The sequence below is a fragment of the Trachinotus anak genome, unplaced genomic scaffold (genome assembly GCF_046630095.1).
Source record: "Trachinotus anak isolate AG129_WGS33_773 ecotype Australia unplaced genomic scaffold, CSIRO_AGI_Tana_v1 ptg000026l, whole genome shotgun sequence".
NCBI lineage: Eukaryota > Metazoa > Chordata > Actinopteri > Carangiformes > Carangidae > Trachinotus > Trachinotus anak.
In genome coordinates, this window is record NW_027273877.1 from 10,419,941 (window position 1) to 10,440,353 (window position 20,413).

The following is a 20,413-nucleotide window of genomic DNA, read 5'->3' on the forward strand; positions in this document are numbered from 1 at the left end:
TTATTATAGAAGTTCAAAAGGTTTCCGACTGCACAAAGTCTGGTGTATTGTTCTTGTGGCAGTTTATAGTGTCATGATTGGATCTCCGTTAACTTCTTATTGTCAGCAAATCCAGTGAAAAGACCAAAACCATCAGTAAATTGATGATACTAACAAGTACAAGCCTGATGCAAGACCAGTGGCTGTGGTTATGAAAATTATTCAGGCCAGTTCAATTTTATTTGTATAGCAATAAATGATCTCAAGCCACTTTAAAGGGTAAGGTCAATAAATTACTTTATTATAAAGAGAAACCCAGCAGTTCCCACAAAGAGCAAGCACTTTTAAGTGTTAAGTCTTATTTTGTACCTGCTTCCTCTGGCAAATAGAAGATTTACTATTGCTTAGTGATTGGTCCTTAAGAAATAGCACCCAACAATACATGAACAACAACGCTTGAAGAAGAGCAGGTCTTGTTAACTTTATTCAAAACTGACAATAATTATGTAAAAAAAAAAAAAAAAAGAAAAAAAAAACTGTGTAAACACCTTCTTGCCAAACGAATCCGCCAAAGTTTGCTGCTGGGGTTGTTTTTTTTGCTGTCAACGCTACCGTGGATTTACCGGACGCCCGAAGCTTTTCATAGTCTTCGTACTGAGTCTGGTCGTAAATCCGGAGATGGTGAAACAAGTTTGTTGTGGCGCCGTGCTTTCACTGCAACCGCTTTCCCACAAAGTCTGCAGATCGGGCTGGTTTGAGCGACGTCCGTTCTCCGAGTGAGGGGGACCCACGTCTGGTGGTGATATAAGAAGCGGACTGCGAAGCTGGTAGCGTTTCAGCGAGCTGGTCTGGCTGTCTTTCTTCATTCATAGTTCCGCGGCATGTTGTTAACTTCCGCCTCTAGAGCGCTCTGGAGCCTGAATACGCATGCGCAATAGTACAACTCACAAAGCCTTGACGTAATGTGAGAGTAATACTCGATAATGCCAGCTGCCTCATTGTTAAAACAACAATATCGATATTATCGTTAACGATATATATCACACACCCCTAGTTATACCCATATGTAATGGTGTTATCATAGTTGTTATAGTGGAAATGATAATACTTATAGGCATGATGTTATCGATAATGATAAAAACAGGAATGATAATAATGAGTATTGTAGTGGCAGATCTGGGTCCTGCTGCTCCAGAAATGCATGCAGGTTGGAACTAGTCCTGACTAATGCTCCTTGACTTGTTGTATATTATTGCAAGCACTGCTATCCAGTGAAAGGGGGGCCTCTCTTTGATCATGCATAACCCAATTCCTCAGAGACGAGTCCTGACTCATCAGGATGCTAGGCTCGACATCTTATCACACACAAAAATGCATCAAGTAACATGATGTTTTTACATGACAGATACTGGGATCATGAGCTCCAGACGGCTACCAAAGAAATGCGGCCACCCAGACTCACCAAAGTCATTATCAGGTGCTACTGGAAACCATACGCAGTGCTGGGATTCTTTACTCTCATTGAGGTCAGTGTGAGGTCTATGAAGCTTTGGAAATGAGGTGAATACGGTGCATTAACTCCCAAATGATTTTACATGCTGTTGAAACTCATTTTATTAAATCAAAATCACTGGATCATTTGAATCATGTTTTTACAAGCATAAAGATAGACAAGATATAAATAACATATTTATATATAACAGTAATTGTGTTTTTGGTTTGTCAGAAGCTATTTTAATGCAAAGCACATGTAACACTGATTAAATGTGTTGATTTCGTCTCAGCCCAACAACCAAAGCAGTGCCCTGTTCAAGAGGTTTTCATCAGAGCATGTTGTGATTTATCATTTGTTAATTTCAGAGCCCTGAGAATATTCATCTGCTGCCATGCTGTAATTATTGTGTTGTGACACTCACCCTTCTTCATCTCCTTCCCTGCATATCAGGAGGTTATTAAAGTGATCCAGCCAGTCATCCTGGGGAAGATGATTCAGTACTTTGAGAATTATGACCCAAATAATAAGACTGCTTTTCACGAGACCCTCGGCTATGCAGCTGCTTTGTCTATCTGCACCATTGGCCTGGCTTTGCTCCATCACCTCTACTTCTACCACGTCCAGAGAACAGGCATGAAGATTAGAGTGGCCATGTGTCACATGATCTATAAGAAGGTCAGTAGGAAGGCACGTTGCTTGTGCTTGATAAAGAAGAACTTCTGCTTAATTGTCATTGAATGCTGCTCAACTTGCATATCAAGGGTACTAAAGGTCATTCCTGCATTCGTGTGCTTGGTAGTCTGCCAAGTTCTGTCACGTAATCTTTTAAGAGCTGCATTTGGAAAAATAGGCACAAAAGCAGGATAAAAGTTAGAACATTAATAACAACCTTGAATGAGTTTGTTTAACCAAAAAAAAAAAAAATAATCAGAAGCAACTTTCCTTTGCATTTTATTCTTCTTTTATCCACATCCACTTATTTACACCTAGCACTGGTCGAATGGATGGTGTTAGTGACTGATGATGATTCTTGTCTTTTTCTAGGCTCTGTGTCTCAGCAGTTCAGCCATGGGGAAGACCACCACAGGCCAGATTGTCAACCTCCTTTCCAATGACGTCAACAAGTTCGATGATGTAGGTGAAATTTGAGGCTTTTAGAAAAGAAAAAGCGCACTATTTTTGCTGCAACAAGGCAGCAAGCCTCTCCCTTGTTTTTCTAACACTGTTGGCACATTTATCATTTAAGAAAAACGTGTCAAAAAGAAATACAACTTCAGAAAAATATTGGAACCATATAAATCCAAGATGAATTTAAGAAATAAATGAACGGCTTGGTGCAGCTCTCCTTTTGGCATTGCACATACATTTAACTGACATGTTAAGAAATTGATTATAAGAGATTATGCTGGATTTGCTGCGGTTACACAGTTTGTGACGGTCAGTTTTGCAGGGAAGATTCTCTGCCTCTGAAGCCCGGCAATTTGCATCAGCTCCAAAGATGGTTGTAATAGTAACTTGCTTTTTAGACTTTAGGCTTTTGTCTGCAAAGGTGCTAGAATGCAAGGAGATGAAATAAGCCAGACATTAATGGAAATAGTATTTTTCTGAACAGTTGTTAAAGGTAGTGTTATTAACAACTTTTGCAAGTTATGTTCAAGATGAGCTGCATTAAATAGTGGCTATAAAAACAAGCTGTTTAGGAGTGGATCTTTGCTAAGAGGATGTAGCTGAGGGTCACTGCTCGGCTGTTGCTTGGTGGGTCCCATCAACCCACTGGTTCTGCCACAGCAGCTTGGCCTACACAGATGCAGTGTAGATATCAGGCGAGAATTTACTCTTTGTTTGGGTGAGAGTAGGAGTTAAAATCATCTTATGTTAGGTTGGTTTAAAGGGGCTGTAAGTTAGGGCTAGAGAATGGCGTGGCCTGGCATGGGGCCAGTGCAGGGCCCAGTGAGTTTGACACACTTAACTGTGTATGTCTTCGAACAAAGATATGGTCCTTTGGAATAACAAAATATTGTGAAGTGGAGTTGACCTTCTGGACGTCCAGAGAAATTCCACTTAAAGCTGCTTTGGATCTGGAAAGCCGTCAGAGATAATGAAAATATAAGCCTTACAACTAAAATATTCTGAGAAGGTAGAAAATAGATTTGACTATTTTGTACCTTTTCTAGATGTTAATACATCTCTTCATCATTTGTGTAATTTATTGCATGAGAAAGAGAAACAGTCATCTTGTGGTTTAAACTCATGGAATGCATCTTACCTAATTTTCACCACTTATGAAGAAGTTAAGTTCTTGGCATGAATATAGTGGCCAGTTGTATATCTTTGATTGGTGTGGCATGTTTTTTTTTATCATGTGTGTGGTAACAGTGTGGTGTCAGTGTCAGTATCCGCTCAGAGAAACTCTGGCAGCCTGAGGTTCAGGCTTGATTATGCTCTGAGCCTTTGTAGCCCCAAACCCAGTTTGTGTCTCTGGAGTGTTGAGTTTCAGTTTAATGAGTGGGTCAGAGCCTGCTGTGAGAACTCCACAGTTTGTTCAGGGCATTTTGTTTCTTGGCAGGTTTGGGTTGAAGTCTTCAGAAAGTCTCTGAGTGACTCTGCCTTGATGTAAAAACCACCCTGGACTGATGAGAGAGTACACAGGCGCCTTGAGAACTAACTTGGATCATCAGTGTGACTCAGACGTGTTTGTAATGAGAAATTGTTGTGTCCTGCAGGTGACAATCTTCTTGCACTTCCTGTGGGTTGGGCCCCTGCAGGCAGCTGCAGTTGTGGGGCTGCTGTGGCAGGAGATAGGTCCATCATGCTTGGCAGGCATGGTGGTCCTCATGTTCCTGATGCCTGTGCAGACCCTGTTTGGAAGGCTCTTTTCAAAGTTCAGGTAACACACACACACATTTAAAAACATGGGTCCAGATATTCAAGTCATACTGAGACTTTTGAAACCTCCCCCACAGAAATCGATTGTAACTCCGTTTCTGAGGGGGAGGTGTAGGGGCTGGATTGGAATTGGGCCTGACTCTTCACTCGACCTTTCTCCTCCCAGTAACTGTTGCTACGCACATCAAGCTTGTTGTGATCCTTAATTTTATACACAAATTTTGTGTTGATTTTTGTGGGCTGAAATGAGCACTAGTGCTAACAGTCTTTAACAGCTGTAGCTAGCTAGCTAATTAACGACTATGTCTGCACTAAGCTGGTTTGTCCCACTTTTTACAAGATGTTGTCTGTGATGCCAGCCAAAAGGAGGAGGAAGAGACTAGCTAGTTTTTCAGTTATTCTTATTTTACCATTGTGTTAAATGTGGAGGTTACACAATCGTGCTAAACAACTGAACAGTTAATCAAAATATTATCAAAATTCACTGGAGCAGCTTTTTTTTTGTTTGAAAAAGGTAAATGGTAAAGCATTGTAGTGCTACAGAAACGCCCTGGCGTACAGGGTAAATGAAACTTCAATTTCTGCCAAAATAATCACAAAATGATTTTTTTTTTTTTTTTTTGCATATCGTTCAGCTCTAGGCTAAAGTTACATTTCTCAGGCTCCTTTGTTTAATTTTAGCTTTAAGTTTAATTCAATTCAATTCAATTCAATTCAATTTTATTTGTATAGCGCCAAATCATAATATACATTATCTCAAGGCACTTTACAGGGTAAGGTCAAGACCTTACTTTGTTACAGAGAAAAACCCAACAGTTCCCACAACGAGCAAGCGCTTGGCGACAGGGGGGAGGAAAAACTCCCTTTTAACAGGAAGAAACCTCCAACAGAACCGGGCTCAGGGTGGGCGGCCGTCTGCCTCGACCGGTTGGGTTTAGGGGAAGATAGTTAATGAACCAAGTGCTTCATGTACTGGTGATGCTGGACAAGGTTCAAGTGCAATAGTTGTAAATCAGCCTGAATCCTAGTTTATGAGCTCCTCATAGCAAAAACAGCACTGACCTGCCTGAGTACTCACTGTGGTTTGATTTACATAGCCAGAGGTAAAAGTACCTGTTTGTTCTGTAACCATTTCAAACTGTGTAGAAATTATTTCATATTTGCAATCACATATTAACTCATTATGAATCTTGTCATTATTGTTTCTTTCATGTTGGACTGCATTTCTGCAGTATTTAAACTAACTGATTTTTTTTTTCTTCTTTACAGGAGTAAGACGGCAGTTCTGACTGACAGCAGGATCCGCACCATGAATGAGGTGGTGTCTGGGATTAGGATCATTAAGATGTATGCCTGGGAGAAACCATTTGCTGCCCTGGTGTCTGAGGTCAGAAGGTAAAAACATGAAATGATTTTTACGCTCACCAGTTTTCACCACAGTAGGGATGCACTACTGTATCAGGTGGTGGTCTTTTTTTTTTTTTTTTTTTTTTACTTTCGTGTCTATAGAATATGTCAAAGTTACAGAGTTTCATTATTTACAGCAATTTATCCCTGATCTAATGATACTTTGTATCAATTCTTTTATATTTGATTTCAGTGGATATCCACCACGTCACAGATTCACAAAATCAACTGCATATACACTGTCATTTTCACTGATGCCCGTCATTAAAAGTTATGTTCTTACACCTATGTTCCATACAAGTATCATAATATGATCCACACCACGATGGATTATAGTGGGGATACAGATAACAGTGTATGTGCACTGGTGTGTCCTCAAGTCAAGTTTAACAAAAAGCTTCTAATGATGAACAATTAGGCTTCCCTGAAATGAACGCAGTGTCATTGATATTGGGGCGCAGCAAATTTACAGGCTGTCATCTACAAAACCAGATGTTTGCTCTTGGAATGACATCTGTCCAACTCTCCAAGTCTAAGGCTTTGAGCCACAGGTGATTGAAGCGAGCACGGAGGAAAACACACCTCTACAGTCCTTATGTTAGTTTGGCTTTTTGGTAACTCTGAGGTCAGTGAGTATTCATCTAATTTTCTCCACACTACCTGCTACTAAAGATTCACACTGACATTCTCTCTCTATATATAACTATCTATCTCTCTATATAACTAAGGAAAAAACGTATAGAACGCTGTCTGTATGTAATGTATACTTATGAACAGTAACGTTTAACATGTTCATGTCATGTTCTGAATTAAATCCTGAACATGGTTAGAACCAGGATCATGCATAAAAGGGGCTGATGATGATGATGACACAATGTCGCATAAGTTAAGTTGAAAAAAAGTTAAATTTGAAGTAATGAAATATTATAAAATGATTATTATAATTCTCATAGAATAATCTATGATCAGGGTTCATTGAGACTTCCCTGTTGCACATTGCTGTTTTTACATGGTTCTCTTGATTTTATTCCTGAAATGCCCATATCATCCTAGGGTCTGGACCTGGTGGTTTTTAGCTTGTTTAACTATTTGATGCTCTCTATAACTTTAGAGATGTCAATAGAAAATCAAGTTTCCAGCACCTTCTAAATTATCTGTTGCCATAGTTGTACCTCATGTTGTGAGGAGGTTGCATATTAAAGTTATTTTTAATTTTTTGTGTGATTTGTATTAGCAGACATTAACAGGCCTTTGTGTACACATGCAGTTTGAGACAATGTGAGCTTTGTGAGCTGGTTTGGTTTTGGGCAGAATTTGGGCAAACATTTTGCTGCCCTGTAGCATGAAGGCCTAAAAAATCTGCATCTGCTGCTCCATTTCCTCAACCACATTTACCAGGGTATTAAAATACTCCTCTGCGAAAGGCCTTTCATTTGTCTCCGCTCTCATTCCTCACTGCTGCTGATCTGGATCAGTTTTATTCAAGGATTAAAGCAAATCCTTAGTAGATTCATGTGCTTCTCATGAAGACATTTTTAGATTTGTTGACAAGATTCAGCCCTTTAATTATGAGGATATTTCACTGCACGTTTGTTCACCGTCAGTCCATGTTTAACGCTCTCAAAAAAATTAAGCCTCAAGTCAGGTCATGTGATTGTTGAAACTCTTTGTCCTTTTAGGAAAGAGATCTCCAAGATCATGAAGAGCTCCTACCTACGAGGTCTCAACATGGCCTCCTTCTTTTGCGCCAGCAAGATCATCATCTTCATCACTTTTACCCTCTACGTCCTTCTGGGAAATACCATCTCAGCCAGTCGTGTGTTTGTGACGGTGTCGCTCTACTCTGCTGTGCGACTCACTGTCACACTCTTCTTCCCTAATGCCATCGAGAAGATGTTTGAGAGCCGCGTCAGCATCCGCAGGATTCAGGTAGCCTACTTCCAATAGTTCGGTGTTCAAAACTGAACATGTAGTTTCGTAGCAGAATTTACCACAATGTGTTAAAGTTTGATACAAATGCCCATCATCAAAATGCATAATTTATTGAACATATTTTAATGAAATAGTGTTTGTAACACATTATATTTTTCAGTGGTATCAGTAGGCAAAAAAGCCTTGCTGCTCTTTAAGTCTAAGGAGTGAGAAAATAAAATTCTTTCTTGACAAAGGCCTGGCACAGCTTCAGAACACATTCAAGATCACGTCTTTCCTGGAAATAAGTCCTCTCTCATGCAGCTTACTGTAAGACATGCGTCTGCAGAACTTAGCCCCACCTCTCTCTGGTCCATGTGGAGTCGATCCCATGCAGATCACAAACTGCAGAAGCATTGTTGGATGGATGGATGGATGGATAGATGGATGGATAGATAAATACTGAATCTCTTGGGGAAATTTACATTATTACTATTTACATCAGACCATCTTTCTTTGTTGCATTAATATCTGCAGAACTCTTTTCACGCTAGCCCCCAATTTCAAATGTAATGTTTACATTATTTCTCTTTCTATGGGGTCTTTAATGCTGTTTCATCAAACCTGCTCATGCTGTGTCTCAGTTCAGATACTTCTGTTCATACATGACATGTAGTACACTGTGTACACTATATACTCACTTGTGTAGTAGGTGGATTTTGACATGGTGTTGTCTCAAATCAAACACGGCCACTGTGCATTTACCAGAATTGACAATCGCATTGACATTGACTGCAATTGCTGCAAGTCAAAATTTCTACCAGCTGCTTTATGCATGTGACTTGAACATACGTTGGTGGTTTTTGCCCTTCAGCTATGTCTCCAAGATGGCGACAGTTGGGGGTGAGAAGTTATGACTGTGCACCATCCGGGTACTTATAGTGCACTACATGTTGCCGTACTTGTCAGAGGATATAACAGTTCAGGCTGCTAATAACGTATTATGTAACCCCAGCCCTGCCTCTCTCACATGGCATCAACTTTAATGTCTGGTTGTAAAACCAGCCCCAACATTTTTTTTCTCTCATAGAGATCCGATCATCTCAAAACGTCATTTTAAACTTGCTAAACTGGCAGTTATGAAACATTACCTAATGATTTTACTCAACCACATATAAAAGCATGTCTTGATCACTTAGGTATGCATGTTACGTAATACTGTTAATGACTGATGAGACTTTTTGTTGTCTAGGAGTTCTTGATGCTTGATGAGATCACAAAAGGTGGCACTGCACTGCCACAGGATGAGAAGAATGATGTCTCTGTGGAGATCCAGGAACTGTTCTGCTACTGGGACAAGGTAAGACACCGTGTTCTCACTGGTATACATACGGTAGTCAGAATACTCCGAGCCTGTTCCCTGGATTAGTGCCAGTTTTCTTTAACCCTTTACCACCAGCTGTTTTGCTTGTGGTTAAAACATACTATAAATCCCATGTTTGTGTAGCCTGTTTCAGTCACATACAGTCTTATTGGCTTCCTTATAATTTGTGACACTGGAAACTCTTGGTGTGTTTGTACAGTAAAGATGCTGGAAAAAGCTTTTGACTCATGAGGACATTATATCCTCTTTGGCACTTAAATAGGTCACACACCTTTAGAGACTCCTGTAGGTTGAACTGGGCTTCCTGAACACACACTGACTAACTGAGACACATTATAAACAAACTTCAAGACGCTCACTAGCGTGGCAATAAGAAAGCTACAAATAAGCCTTCGTGCAATACACTCTGTTGGACACTCCCTCTATTCAAATATGATGTTGGTAATAATACATAACTGTCTAGACTTAGATACAAGTCCCACATTCTCAAACATAATTTCCAGGAAGAATGTACTGTCTTATATTTGCTAAGCATGTACTGTGCAGCTCTGTAATTAAGGTAAACAATAAAGAAAAGAAACAGAAAATGGCATGGTCGTAGGTGCATCGTTCCTGGACTGTATTATAATGTTTAAATGTGTTTTGTACCCCTGACAGAGTCTGGATGCTCCGTCTCTGCAGAACATCTCCCTCAGTCTGGACTCAAATCAGCTGCTGGCTGTCATTGGACCAGTGGGAGCTGGAAAGGTCAGTCATTGACACATTTCATCATTTCAGTCAGACGGCAGCAGATAGTTTGCGTACAATATTCCCATCTCAGCTCATGTCTCACCTCTCTGCATGTACATTCAGTCCTCTCTGCTGAGCTCCATCCTGGGAGAGCTGCCTAATGAAAAGGGGGTGCTGAAGGTCAAAGGTCAGCTAACCTACGCTGCCCAGCAGCCCTGGGTGTTCCCTGGAACCATCCGCAATAACATCCTGTTTGGGAAAGAGCTGAACACCCAGAAGTATGAGAGAGTCATCAGAGCCTGCGCTTTGAAGAGGGTGAGAGACAGTTTAGTTATTACATTAGATTCTGAATATTGTGCTTTTTAGCCTGTGGTATGTTTTTGACATTTTAATATGTTGGACATCTAAAACTGAAATGAAAATGGTCTGTGGCAAAGCTTTTCTACTGGGTAGTCACTATTCTTTTGTAAACAACAGTATTTTGTCCACACTGGGAGGCTGTAGCCATGGTGACTGAGTCTGAGCAAAACCTGCTGTTTTCAGGTTTGGTCTTAATAATAATAATAATCATAATAATCATAATAATAATAAAACTTTATTTATATGGCACCTTTCAAAAACAAAGTACTTTACAATAAAAACAGACAATGCATGCAAGTAAATAAGATAGAAAATCTAAAATTATAACAGGATGAAATAACATCAGTTACCATGACAACTGAAGTCTGCATTAACTTGAGCTATCTGTGTGAGACTGAAAAGCCAGATTTAAGCCCAAAGTTAGCTGGCTAACCTATTAATTCTGCCTTGTGAGACAGGGTCCTTTCTTGCTGTTGAACCGTTGTGATGGTTTGTTGCAACAGTGAGGAGAATAGTGAGGTCATGTTGACTGTCCAGTCTGTTAACATGATGTGGATCTATCAGTACAGAATTAATAACATTGCTTTCGTGGCAGATGGGGCCTGTGGTAAGAGCATGCTGACTAATAACAAAGGAATTGTTTTTGATGCTGAATCAATCGTGCTGCTTCCTGTATAGAAGGGTCAGCAGTGAGGGTTTTTTTTTGATAGTGTTTGACAGAGTGCCTGGCAGCAGTGCCTGTCTGAGACACACAGATGATTCCCAGCAGTCTGGTTTTAGAGACAGAATTATACCAGACTGTTTTTGATAATACAATGATAATAGTGCTAATATGATAATTTGACGGGTTTGAAAAGCTAAGCCAGGATTTGTCATCTGAGTCAGGATTTGTATTTTTTGGGGGGCTTTTTGTGCCTTTATGATAGATCAGTGGAGACTGACAGGAAAGGGGGTAGAGAGAGGGGAATGACATGCAGGAAAGAGTCGGACTGATTGGGAGTTAAACCGGTGACTGCCTGCTAAGAGCGTCTTGTGCTCACATGGTACACGCCCTAACCACTCGACTACCGGGCCACCCCAGGATTTGTAGTTTTGAGAATTATTGATAGTTGGGATTTTTTTCTGTGATTAAAGGTCCTGAAAACACATTTTCTCGGGTTGACCTCTGGCTGTGGCAGTGGTGTCCTACACAAACACTATTTTCTGTAAGTCTGTTTTTGGCTGTACTTTTCTCACTGATTTGAACAAGCATTTTTTAGTTCTGCGAAGACCTACCCTTACTCTGCCTCTGATTGGCTCTGTCCTTGATATTCTTATTTGCTGAATGCAGGTGGGGAAAAATTAAGGCATGTGTGTGAAACTGTGCCCTGTACTCCTTCCCAAGTGTCAAAATGAAGAGAACTATTTACATCAATAAGGAAAATGCTGTGGGGCCTGTTAAACCTGAAAGGCGCAGACTCTAAAGCTTCAGCGGAGGTAACTGCCCCGCCACCTGTCTTACCTGCAAGGTCATTGGTGGAAGAAGTGTTCAGAACCTTTACTGCAGTAAAAAAAACAATACTGCAATGTAAAAATACTCAATTACAAGTAAAAAATACATACGTATCAGCAGCAAAATGTAGTTAAAGCATAAAAGTAAAAGTACTGGTATGGTCCCTCTGATCTATAGAGACTCAATATATATGAGATATAAGATAAGACAGATTAGATTTGAACATTCATTGAAATGAGACCTTGAGGGAAGTCAGCTAAATCTTAGTTTTATTATTGTGCTTGAGCCTCATTCATTGCTGGACGGTGGCAAACTATCCAGACCTTGATTGTACCATTTGACTGCATGTTTTAAAATACAATGATGATGATGTCAGTCTCCCTCTATCTGAGTCTGACCTATGATTTCACTGAACTCTCAGCATCTCTGATCTGGCAGGAGGAGAGGTTACTGAAGCTGAGTCCAGTAAATGAGTTACTTGTGTGTCCTGTGACTTTGTTCACTTTTAACTCGGCTATATGAACTTCAGTTGTCCATAAGAACCAAAGTGGACCAAATAAAAAAACACTGTACAGATTAGTAGTAAAGATTAAATTGTTTTGCAGTAGTAAAGATTAAATTGTTTCACAAACCAAACACACCTATTGCTTTTGCTTGGACCTATCGTGGTAGTACTGCCTGACACACACAATACACACACACTCCCTCTCCTGTCATATGACTTAATTATACACCATAAACCAGGACCATCTTTTGTATGCAGTCATATAATGTTTTTTTCAGCTTTGATTTTAGAACAGCAATGTGCTGACTCACTTAGTGCATTAACAGGCTGTTCACTAACTCAGTCATTGTCAGATTGTGTAATGACTCTCACAAGACACCTTAGTTGCTTTAAGGGTTTTAAAAAAAAAAAATTAAATTTAAGTTTACATGACAAAAACAAGGCAAATGATGACAGAGAGATAGAAATGGGGATGAGGGATGGGGATATGATCAGGGACAAGGACACTGGCCTGAGGTCCAGAGTCCAGTACCATTATCCCCAACACAACTCAGGGCAGAGTGTGCAGAGCAAACCTAGGTAATTTTTAACTCATTAACAACTGACAGCTGTAATAACAGAAATCCATATCATTACAACATGATTTCTGTCATGTCACATGTCAACTGTTCATTTAAGCCAAGATAAAACAAGTAAGACTTAATGAACATAAGCCCTCCAGATTGACTAAATGAGATGTGGTGTGTTCAGCAGTGATCTAATCTAAAGTCCAACAGCCTTCCACTCCATTGTCCGGCGTTTGTAAGGTTGTGGCTGCTTGTCCAGGTTTTCCCTAAACCAGTTTTCCAAACTAAAGCAGTTGGGTTCTGTCACTTTACAGTGAATGAGTTTTATCCATGTTACAGAGAGACATGCTGGTCAAATCAGCTGTTTTCTTAATGTGTTTTGACATGGGTGCATTTGCAGAACAGACTTCAAACAGGAAAAGTGTTGGTGCAGCTTTTCCCAGATAGATGAAATCACTTTATAGAACCTCTTATTTCACTCTGTTGAGATTAACTAATTTTTGACCACACGCCTGTCTGAGTTGCATTCACTGCACTAACTGAGAGGGGATTAGAAGCTGCAGCTGCCTAGCTAGCAGTTATTGTCTTTAGTCTTTAGTCTTTATGTGGGGTGTTTGGGGAACATCTGAAAAATGTTCTCAACCTGTGTCATGATTACTGGAAATATGACCGAACTTGACGATTATTGTCATTATTGATTAATCTTTCCATTATTGATGGATCATTTTGCCCATAAAATGTCAGAAAATAGGTAAAAATCACATCACAGTTTCTAAAGGTCAAACATAAGATATTTAAAACTTAAAAATATGAGATGGTTGCTCTTGATTTTAGAGATCATTCTTACGTGTGTTCATTTTATTCCCACATTACTGTATGACTTACTCATACCTGAAGATAACATTTATAGTAGGGAAGGCAATGATGAGCACAAATGTCTTAATGTTTTATGGATGTCTGTTCACACCTGCGATTTGCTTGAAACATTAACATCCAAAAAAAAGTTGCCCAAGCTTCCATGTTGACAATTACCCTTATCTTTGCTACAGCGTCATTAGACTGAGCTCACTGATACCACTCGTACCATATAAACAGGTTTTTATTGAGATGGTGGTTGTGCATTCCTTTTCAGACGTGAGAGTCTCGTCAATAGAATTACCTTTGTACTTCAAATCTGCGTAGAGCAGCTTTAACACAGTTGTGTTTTTTCCTGAGCCTGGTTATTAGGGTTCAACTGATGTGGGGTTTTTTCCGGGCAGATTCTGATACAGATCGTTAGTAATCAAGGAAACCAATAACTGATATGCCAACACAAAACTACTGCTACATACCGGTAGTTACATAGGGACTCTCGCCGTGGCGTCCAGGTGTTTCTGTTATTTTGTCCATCCCATTTATGTCAATGAAGGGATGCAAAATAACAGAAGCACCTCATTATAATATAATACAGCTCAACAGCTCCACAAAAAATGATCAATAACTGTCTAAAAAGATTTTAACTGAACATGATACCCATCAGGAAGGAGGATTTATCACAGGACTGCATTAGCCTACATCTGTTTTAGCTAGATGTCCCTAACAAATCGCTAACTGAGAGTATATTAATAATAATCTGTTGTATGCAAAGGCTGTAAAGTGCCTAACTGGAATTAACTGGTTCACATACTGACTGGAGTGAACGGGTCACTATAGTGTCTTATCTCCAGTTACTGGAGGTTGTTAGCATGTATTGCTGCTCTGTCTTAACCCAGTTAATGTCGCTATTTTCTTCATTACAGTGACTAACTACCTTCTGTACATTTAAACCTACACTACTTCTGTTCCAGCACTCAGAGCTCTCTGCTTCTTTCAGCGACAGTTGTTCACTCACTATTCAAATCAGCTAGTTACTTCAGCTTAGCAGTTAGCGATGGCTTCTCTCTCTCTCTCTCTCTCTCTCTCTCTCTTGCTCAGTGTGTCTTGGATCAATAGATTAACTTGTTCATAAGAGCATGGTGTTGTGTTGAAACTTCAGTGTTGAGGATTGTGATGTTTATTACAGCTTCAGTGATGTTTGCCATCTGACCTTCCACTCCCAGCTTTGCTCTCTAAGCGGAGCTGCTCTGGTCTGTGCCCTTCTGTGTACATAGCAGCCTTCAGCCATTACTCATGACGTGTGACCAATCAGAGGGTGCACAGAGTGGTGATAACAGACAGGCACAGGCGGCTGCATCAAAGCCGATTTTATCGGCTAAAAAAAAACAAACGATTCTGCTAATGGGGAAAATGCTGAATATTGCATCTGATAATTGCCCAGGCTGATAATCGGCCGATGCCTATTGTTATACCTCCTCTGTTGTCGATGGGAAAAATAAGATATAGCTTAAATTTCTTTTTTCTGTTTATATGTTACATTTATTCGTTTCTGGCTTTCAGACTGGCTTTCAGTGAAAATGTGTCTGTGAACACGTTTTCACACAGTTCTTTTGGGACTTTTAGGACAGGAATACATTGAATTTAGATTCTGTACATGCTTTGAATGTGTGATATAGTTTTGTTTGGTTTTTTTTTTTTTTTGGTTTGTTTTTTTTTTATATTGTGCTGTCAGGACCTGGAGCTGCTCCCAGATGGAGACCTGACACTGATTGGAGACAGAGGAGCCACTCTCAGTGGGGGACAGAAAGCTCGTGTCAACCTGGCCAGGTGGGAGGACTGAAATCATCATTTAATTAATATATAAATTGTCATTTTATATATATATTTTTTATTAAAGGATGATGTAATTATATATCTAAGAATGTATGACACAGCCCCATCTGATGTTCATCTTATTATGTGAGATATAATAAGGAGAAGAGTTGCATCTTGCCTTCTAGTAATAAGAATTTTATTCAAACAACTGTATGAAATTTTTGTTGTTGTGGAAGGTGAAGAAAATCCCAGGGGAAAAAGTTGCCTAAAGTCTCAGATATATCACTTGTGACACATGAAATAATTCACATTTCAAAGGGAAGTTAAAGAACTGAAACTTTCCACGTGTTAGCTACGTGCTGTCAGCAGATGCTAACAGAGGGACGTGTGTTTGTTTCCAGAGCTGTGTATCAGGATGCCGACATCTACCTCCTGGATGATCCTCTAAGTGCTGTGGACGCTGAGGTCGGGAGACACCTCTTCGAACAGTGAGTGATTTCAGAATCAAACAGCAGAAGTCTATCCCCACGTTTTCATATGCAGATACTCAAAGCAGCAGGCTAAGGTCTCACACGCCGGGGGATGATTAGAAAAACAGGAAAATACTGGAGTGTTCTGGTCAACACACGCTGGAGCGGAGCCTCAAAGCTGCAGTGGTTGGCAGCAGAACCAAGTTCCCGTAAAGAGAGAGGAAGAGAGGAAATGTATCTGCTGTTATTGTGCATGATGTTTTCAGCTTTTTGCTGGTCTTCTGCATGTTGTTTACACTGAGCGATGGATATCAGCAGTTTGTAGTGTGGTTGTAGTGTTGGTGTTTGGACTATGTTGCTTTTTAACAAAATGCATCTCAAGTGAGAACAAAGATCAAGGAAAGTGTTAGAACTAAGCCAGGAAGAGGTGCGGTGCTGCTGGTGTCAGACAGACAATTGAAGTTGGCCCCACTCTTCCTGTTCCACTCTTCCTTTGGATAAAACAGTCACACAGACATTACATCACAGCTGTAATAAGGCACACAAAGTACATGGATGTGAACTTGTGTGCTTTATTCTTTTTATCCCTGATTCGAAGATAAGTTGCTAATTTGTTAATAAGTCATGTGGACTAGTGCTGAAAACTTACATGGTCTTTCCTCTATGTCAATGTATCAGGTGTATCTGTGGCCTGCTGAAAAACAAGCCCCGGATCCTGGTCACACACCAACTGCAGTACCTGAAGGCAGCCAATCAGATTCTGGTGCTCAAGGAGGTTGGTGCCTGTACACAGTAAAATAATCCATCCATACAAACTCTACTCTGTGTACAGTATTTAGACACACACACACACACACACACACACACACACACACACACACACACTTACACGACATGCGACTCATCACACATTGGAATTACCTGTTGGGCTTCATACAGTAAACAGTTTAACTGGGTTCATTAAACTTAAACAAAGGCTATAATTAAACAAAGTTTCAGGAGATTTGTGACTTTTTTACTAAATAAGTTTAACTTTCAAAGAATATTTCACTTTCAAAAGGTGAAAAAACTTTAGCCTGGGGATGAAGGACATGTAAAAAAAAAAAAAAAAATCATATTGCAACTATGTTGGCTGTGATATGAGTCATAATGATAGTGGGAGTGGTCATTTATGCATTTTTTTTTTTACACTGAAACAAATAAAATGACGATGATGTGATTATTATTGGGTCTTGTACCAAACAAACAGCTTCCCTTATGTGTGGAGGATATGATTTGTAGGCCGATCTGTAGCGCCACACTGCTGCATTTACAATACGTTGTGCCACATCTGACCTTCATTGAAAAAACAGCAGCTCCTGTGATTTGGATGTTGAACAGGGCCATATTGTGATTTTGATAATGTTTGACTTTCTCTGCAGGATAAACACTTGACTTTGACTTGAGAAACTTGAATCAGTCAGTTTGGAGTTTGCATATTCCACCAAACTCAACTGAAATTATGTTTACGACTTTAAATAGAAGATTGTACACTGTGTCAGTGTGGTGTCCATCGTGGCTGCCGGTTTAACAACTGCATTATTATTTCCTGTCATGAGTATTTTGTTTTAACAGCTGGAGAAAATTGTCTCTCTCCATCAGCTGCTTCAGGGTCTGTGTCCAGGGAAACTTCCTGACAGTGTAACACCACCTATGTGACTTTGTCACCGTCCATTAAACTGGACCACTTTGCTTTATAAAGACATTTCTTTTTGCTTTGAACTCATGGCAAACCAATGCCGCTCTGCTCTGATCACACGTCACTGGCGCCTGTTGGTATTTCCTCATTTGTTTTTTCTAATGTTACTGACACAAGAGTGATGTGTCTGCTGAGTTCTGACCCCAGGCTTGCTGTTACTCTTTGGTGAGAGTTTTGTATGAGTTTGAAAACAAATGGAGTAGAGCTGGTGGTAGGGCTGAATGATATGAAAAGAAATCATGTTGCAATTATTTTGGCAGATATTTTGATATGTTTCAGCAGGAATGTCTGCATGTCCTCTGGAAAAAAAATGTAAAAATGATGATTAGTGCTCTGTTGTGATACATTTTACCTTTATCAAGATAAAAAAGTAGCTCCTGTTTCGGATGTTGCACTTAGCCTTAATGTGATTATGATACTATTTTGATTTCTTGTGCTTTATGAAGCAGTCTGGAGGCCTTGATGATACCAACAGACAAATCTCATTAACACTCATCACACTTGTACAAACTAGCAAGTAACAAGTAAGAGATGAAAATGTGCGGCGGCACATCTTCAGTTAATACATTCATTGTCTGGACATTGTCTCCTAATGTCTGACGCCATCAGGCCAACTTGTATGTTGTAAATATTAAAATCTAATAGGAAGATTGTAGGGATTTTCTGGGGGAGCTTGGGTGCCAGTCAGAGTCTTAGTCTGACAAAAGAGAAGGAAAACCCTACAACGGATACCTCATACCAGTCCTCGCTGCCAGGCTATACACAGGCTGAACACACCAAATAATAGGCAAGCAAAACTCAACACACGTCTACTCAGAGCCAAATCCCAGTGTATTTAAACAAGAGCTCTCAAAACCTCAACAATTCAGCAAACAAAATTTAAGGCAATTTCTCCATGGTGTCATAAACTGTATTAGAGTTTATTTCTGTGATCTGTGACCTGTCCTCTAGCTCCACCCTCAGGTCATATTGTCACCTTGCACACAGGATATCACATCTTGTATTGGATGGACAGGCTGCGGGGTTCATTTGTTTATTTCCAAGGGAATAAAACCTTTAACTTTATTGATCCTTTGGTTTTTCCTGATTTTATCCTCAGACAAAATTTCAGCTAAATGTTTGTAGAATAAGAAAGTGAAACAACATGATGGATGTTACAGCCTGCACATGTCACCAGCAGGACTTGAAGTCCTGCACCAACATGTCTGTACTGTAATGTAATTACTTGTATTAACTATAAACTTGTCACAGGTTCGTGTAAACATGATGAGCGAGTGTTTACATGTTGGCAGCATGTAAACATGAGAGCAGATGTGCAGAGAGTTCTAAGTGTGTGTGTGTGTGTGTGTGTCAGGGTCACATGGTGGCAAAGGGGACGTACACGGAGCTGCAGCAGTCTGGAGTGGACTTCACCTCCCTGCTGAAGAAAGAGGAGGAAGAGGAGCAGCAGCAGCAGCAGCAGCAGCCTCCTCCAGACACCCCCACCAGGAGCAGGACTCTGTCCCAGAACTCGGTTCTCTCTCAGGCCTCCTCGGTGCACTCTGTCAAAGATGGAGACCAGTTACCGGTTGGTACATCATGTCTCCCCTCTAAACTTTTAGACTGTCCATCAGTGTTATATACAGAATCTGTGATTATACAGTGCACATCAGAGTTGTGTATATATGTAGTTGTGTATATGAGACACACAATATTGTGCAAAGGTTTTAGACATGATAAAAGTGTGAATGCGTTCAGAGATAACACCAGGACTAGTTTTTATTTATCTCCATACAAAGCAAACTGAAAAAAGCCAGACTCCTTGATGCTGAGGTCAGGGCTCATGACTCTGGCTGTGTGTTTGTCATGTCATTATCATGCTGCAGAATGAATGTGGGACCAGTCAGATGCCTCTCTGGTGGCGGTGTTTGATGGTTAGGACTCTGAACACATGAAGTGCCTAAAACCTTTGCACAGCACTGAATGTTTTCTTAAAAAGGACGAGCTAAAGGTCTGGTGTGGGGTGGGGGTCAACAACAGCACTAGTATCCTCTGTCAGACACTGTCAGACTTGCAGACGTATGAGGTGGACGCTCGTCCATCTGTGGTTGTCGAGTGATTTATGACAGTTGTTGTTGCACTTGAAGCAGCTTAAACAATGAGCGGGGATGCTGCTAAATATAGTTTGTGGAATGCTTTCATTTCATTTTGTTACTCATCTACTGGAAGTGAAATCAGCTCACTCTTTTCTGCTCTCCACCCTGCTGTTTAAGTTTTTGTGGAAAATGAAGGATGTAATGCTTCTTGTGCATTTCCATTGGACAAAAATCTTCCTAAATACAGCAAGCCAATCTTTCCACAATGTATATTTCCATCCAGTGTGTCTCATATTTCAAACTGAATGTATATGACATATATTTGTGTTTGTCACAGATTTCAAAATACATCTATAATATCAAAGTATACATATATAGAAAAGAGATAAAAACAATGAAAAAGATCTTTTCTCTATAACAAAATGATTGAATGAAATCAGGCCTATGTGGTGTTACATATTTAATCCATTTTTCCCAGTATGCTAGAAATTGTTCCAGTTTAGGATTGACAAATGTTGTTGTCTTGTCCATTTAATAAATGACCATCATAATTTCATGCATGCATTTTAAGTTGGACTCTCCTATTATAACCACTTCCTGGTTAAGATTTTTTTTTTACCGGCCACCAGCAGGATATTGATTAAATACGTATCTCTTCTCCACCAGTCTTCAGGTGTATATCCAATATATATCTTCTTAATGTCCAGAAGGATTACACATTTAAAAATTCTAGAAAACATGGCAGT

General features: G+C 39.9%; 1 protein-coding gene across 1 annotated transcript in view; it reads left to right on the forward strand.

The window, feature by feature from the left end:
* LOC139609902 (ATP-binding cassette sub-family C member 4-like) overlaps nt 1–20,413 on the forward strand; it is a 32,745-nt gene that overhangs the window by 2,919 nt on the left and 9,413 nt on the right. The window contains exons 3-15 of the mRNA XM_071464949.1: nt 1,385–1,505; nt 1,925–2,149; nt 2,519–2,608; nt 4,198–4,361; nt 5,630–5,755; nt 7,447–7,696; nt 8,931–9,038; nt 9,720–9,809; nt 9,915–10,106; nt 15,302–15,396; nt 15,786–15,872; nt 16,533–16,629; nt 18,947–19,159. Of these exons, the coding sequence (XP_071321050.1) occupies nt 1,385–1,505; nt 1,925–2,149; nt 2,519–2,608; nt 4,198–4,361; nt 5,630–5,755; nt 7,447–7,696; nt 8,931–9,038; nt 9,720–9,809; nt 9,915–10,106; nt 15,302–15,396; nt 15,786–15,872; nt 16,533–16,629; nt 18,947–19,159 (1,858 nt within the window). The remainder of the gene's footprint in view (nt 1–1,384; nt 1,506–1,924; nt 2,150–2,518; nt 2,609–4,197; nt 4,362–5,629; nt 5,756–7,446; nt 7,697–8,930; nt 9,039–9,719; nt 9,810–9,914; nt 10,107–15,301; nt 15,397–15,785; nt 15,873–16,532; nt 16,630–18,946; nt 19,160–20,413) is intronic.